The 3,575-nt window shown below is 43.1% G+C and overlaps 1 protein-coding gene across 4 annotated transcripts in view; it reads right to left on the bottom strand.

The window, feature by feature from the left end:
* Positions 1-3,575, bottom strand: part of LOC118430466 (kelch-like protein 21) — a 29,956-nt gene that overhangs the window by 6,258 nt on the left and 20,123 nt on the right. For all 4 annotated transcript variants that reach the window (XM_035841345.1, XM_035841346.1, XM_035841347.1 and 1 more), the window contains exons 5-6: positions 2,383-2,496; positions 1,806-1,968 (exon numbers count right to left, since the gene is read on the bottom strand). In XM_035841345.1, coding sequence (XP_035697238.1) covers positions 1,806-1,968; positions 2,383-2,496 — 277 coding nt within the window. The remainder of the gene's footprint in view (positions 1-1,805; positions 1,969-2,382; positions 2,497-3,575) is intronic.

Below are 3,575 nucleotides of genomic sequence, written 5' to 3' on the forward strand. Positions count from 1 at the left end.
TATGGGTTTCGCTATTGTCGGTTTGTCAAAACGCATGAGAAATATAAACTTGTCAGTGCTACTCATGTGTCTAAAATGAGGGAATCTACTTTCTATATAACTAAATAGAGTATTTCTATCATTCGCATACATATCGCAATCAACAGTGAAGTGCACTTCATCTTCTACCATGTTTGAGGTACAAAATTGGCAGATTCTTTGTTCTAGAGGAGTGCGGCTGTGCCTTCCCGATTCAATTCGCAGTCGGTGGCAACTGATTCTTAGTTTGGCAATGGTAGTTCTATGCCGAATGTTTGTGATTTTCAAATACTGCTCTTCATTGTATGTGGATTTCAGTAGTCTGTACGTTCGGAGTTTGTTTTTCGCACGTAAACCTTTATTATCATTATGAATGTTGGTTAGAAAATTCTGGAAATAAATATCATTCAGTCGTTGGTGGATTGCAGAAATTAGGTGGGATATGTTTGGATCTGTTGACTTACGGGCTTGCCAAACAAAAGGGTAACCACACTCCTCCAAAGTTTGACAGGACGTTTAGCTGACTACGTGAGTTCACGCAGCTGCCTCGTTGCACAAAATTTCTTCCATACTACTACTTCACAGCAGTCTCTACATGACTTCTCGGGACGCTGGAAAAGAACTAAGGGTGAATAACTTGCCAGAAGAGGTACGTAAGACGGGATCGAAAAAGAAGTAGACGATGTTAACAAGTTCCAATCTCTGTTTGGAAATTGTGTGAAGCGAAGGAAGATCTAAGCAGCTCACGTTTTTTTTTTAAATCTAAGACGGCTAACACACATCCCTTCTGGAACGACCACAGACAGGATAAGAACGGTAAACTTTCCTGGATGTCACCACACGGAGATAACGTCTCCGACACAGCTTGAGATGTGAAACACATTCATCCGACAGCTAAACAGGCGCTAAGTGATGTTAACCGGAGCTGTACAACTGAGTGAGTGATGGTCGACTTTTATCTTTTTGCACCCCATAGGCACCAAGCTGCCTTAAACATATCAGTCTCGTACGCTGAATATGTGATAGGTAGATGGAAGACCACACTAATGGATATGTGTAAAGGATTCCTCCATATGTCCCATATGTCCATTACCCTCACTTTGGGTATCTACTGGCTGCAAAATACACCCGGTATAACTAGTATTATCATTATTTTATGTTCCGGGTGTGGCTCTCTTTAAATATAGGGAGTGTGGACAGAAAACGGGGCAAATGACAAAATGTCACCATCTTCCCCACCAACCTCTGCTTGGAGATTATGGCCTGTGAGGGATTCTGAGTGGACAACCCTAATCGTGAGTCCACTCTACCAGTACTGCTGGACTACTGGTGTCTACTGAAACACAGGAAACATCGCCGCCTGTGACGCAGAGCTCCGTACCTTAAGCTAAGGGCACAACCCGCCGTACGTGCAATTTGTTCGTACGTTTTTGGGGGAGGCCATGTCTGGCACGTATTTCTGAAAACGTGGCAAGAGCAGGGAGGGAGTACGTCAACGCACGGCACACAAAGTTTTGCCTGCACGTTAAGTTCTACGGCGTGTTTGCGTGCTAGAAAATCCATCGGATTCCCTACGAGTTCGATTGCCCACGTTTTGGCACGTAGACAGCACGTATTTCCACGTATGGCGGGTTGTGCCCTTTGCTTTATGGCACCACGGAGAGGTCACGTTTCTCCGCGTCAGGCAGTTCCGACATCGGGCTCCACATGCAGTTCTTCGAGCCAAACATATCCACCTGTAGTCAGAACCCCCCATGCAGACCCCCATAACCTGAGTGACCTCTCACCTGTGACGTAGACCTCCGTTCCCAGGGACACCACCGACAGGTCCCGCTTCTCTGCGTCCGGTAGTTCCGCCAGAGGGCTCCACATGTGGTTTTCCGGGTCGAACATGTCCACGTTAGAGATGTAGTGGAAGAACCCATCACAGCCTCCAACTACCAACATCACCTGCGGCAACGAAGGACGGAAACGGTTCCTACATAGTGCCGTTGCTCTCAGTAAAGGTAGGTTGACCAAACCAAATGGAAAGAATAACTATTATACTTTTATCAAAGCGCCAATACAGACATTAACTTATGCAGACATATATCACGACAACGTCAACCACATCAATTACGATTATCACCTGTATCCGACATGAAAATCATGTCCTAAGTACTCTACGCATCAATGCTACACAGCAAGCACTCTGGAGCACAATGTGGACCGACTTACTACAAAATGACGTTCACATTTAGTTATACAGCGTTGAGAACACCCAGTACCTCGAAACTATGACGTGACTTCCGGGTGAACGTAGTTCGACGAGGATGCTATATGGGGTGTTAAAATGCATAACTGATAAAAAGAAAATCGTCCCACCTCCTGCACCTCCTGTTTGGTCCCTTCCCTCCCTCTCCCCGGCTTCATGAAGAACTTTGGTCTGCTGTTCGGGTCGTTGTTGAAGATGTGGTAGTTTCTGGTGTACTGTAAAACCTACAAATAATAAATAAATAAATAAATAAATAAATAAATAAATAAATACAAAAATACAATAACAAAAGTTACAGTAAACCCTGCAAACGACAGGCAACAAACGTTGTTGAAGATGTGGTAGTTTCTGGTGTCCTGCAAAACCTAAAAAATAAAAACAAAAGTAAAATCTGCAAACGTCAAGCAACAAACGTTAATAGGTTTTTCTGGTTAACCCAAAACTGATAAATCTGAGTGTCTAAAGAGCACTGATCTTGAGTAAAACTAGTAAATAAAATAAGGTCGTTAAATAATTGGAAACTACTCTAGTCATGAACCAACAGACTGAGTCACGTTTGGGACTACATTCTTATTGCAGCAGCGCCCCCTGTTGGCGAGAAGTAGCTTGTTTTATTTGTTTATCTATGATATCCATTCGGAACATTTATCGTAGTTACTCATCTTCATGGAGTATCGAGGGCAGTCATTGTGTGGTTTCCGATGTAGTTCGACTTCCTACTTACCGGTTCCAAAAAAAATATGTATATCGCAGATATACCAAAATTTGTCATGACACGGATACTTTATGGCCACAGCTGCACTAGCCCTATATGAATGCTTCCTTTGTGGGAGAACTCTGCTTCCTTTGTGGTAGAACTCTGGTGCTATTTCTGTGAATAGATTGACCCATATTCGTAGTTTTGCCTGTGTCATTGCCCTGAGTATCACTCCCACTACCAGTGCAGGGATATAGAGAACTCCACTGGTTGTTTTCAGACAATTTTGGAGGAAGCACACAGCAGAAAGACGTAACTACAAGAATCTACTTGAAAGTCCAAGACATCTATCGTGAAATACGAACTACCAGTTCCAGGACTATGGACACTTTCGCCCTGCAGAACCTCGTAAGGAAATAAAATAAATACAAAAACAATAAAATAGAAAGATGAAACATTTACCATCTTCCTCCTCAAAAATCTACCTGTACGCTCTAGACGTACTAACAAACATCTTTCTTCAGAATACAGTACTGTAACCCAAAACGCATGAGTGGCTCCATGAGCCTTGTTTTGTGGTGAAGTTCAAGTAAATAAAAAAAGACG

Source organism: Branchiostoma floridae, chromosome 14, assembly GCF_000003815.2.
Source record: "Branchiostoma floridae strain S238N-H82 chromosome 14, Bfl_VNyyK, whole genome shotgun sequence".
In the NCBI taxonomy this organism is placed as follows: Eukaryota; Metazoa; Chordata; class Leptocardii; order Amphioxiformes; family Branchiostomatidae; genus Branchiostoma; species Branchiostoma floridae.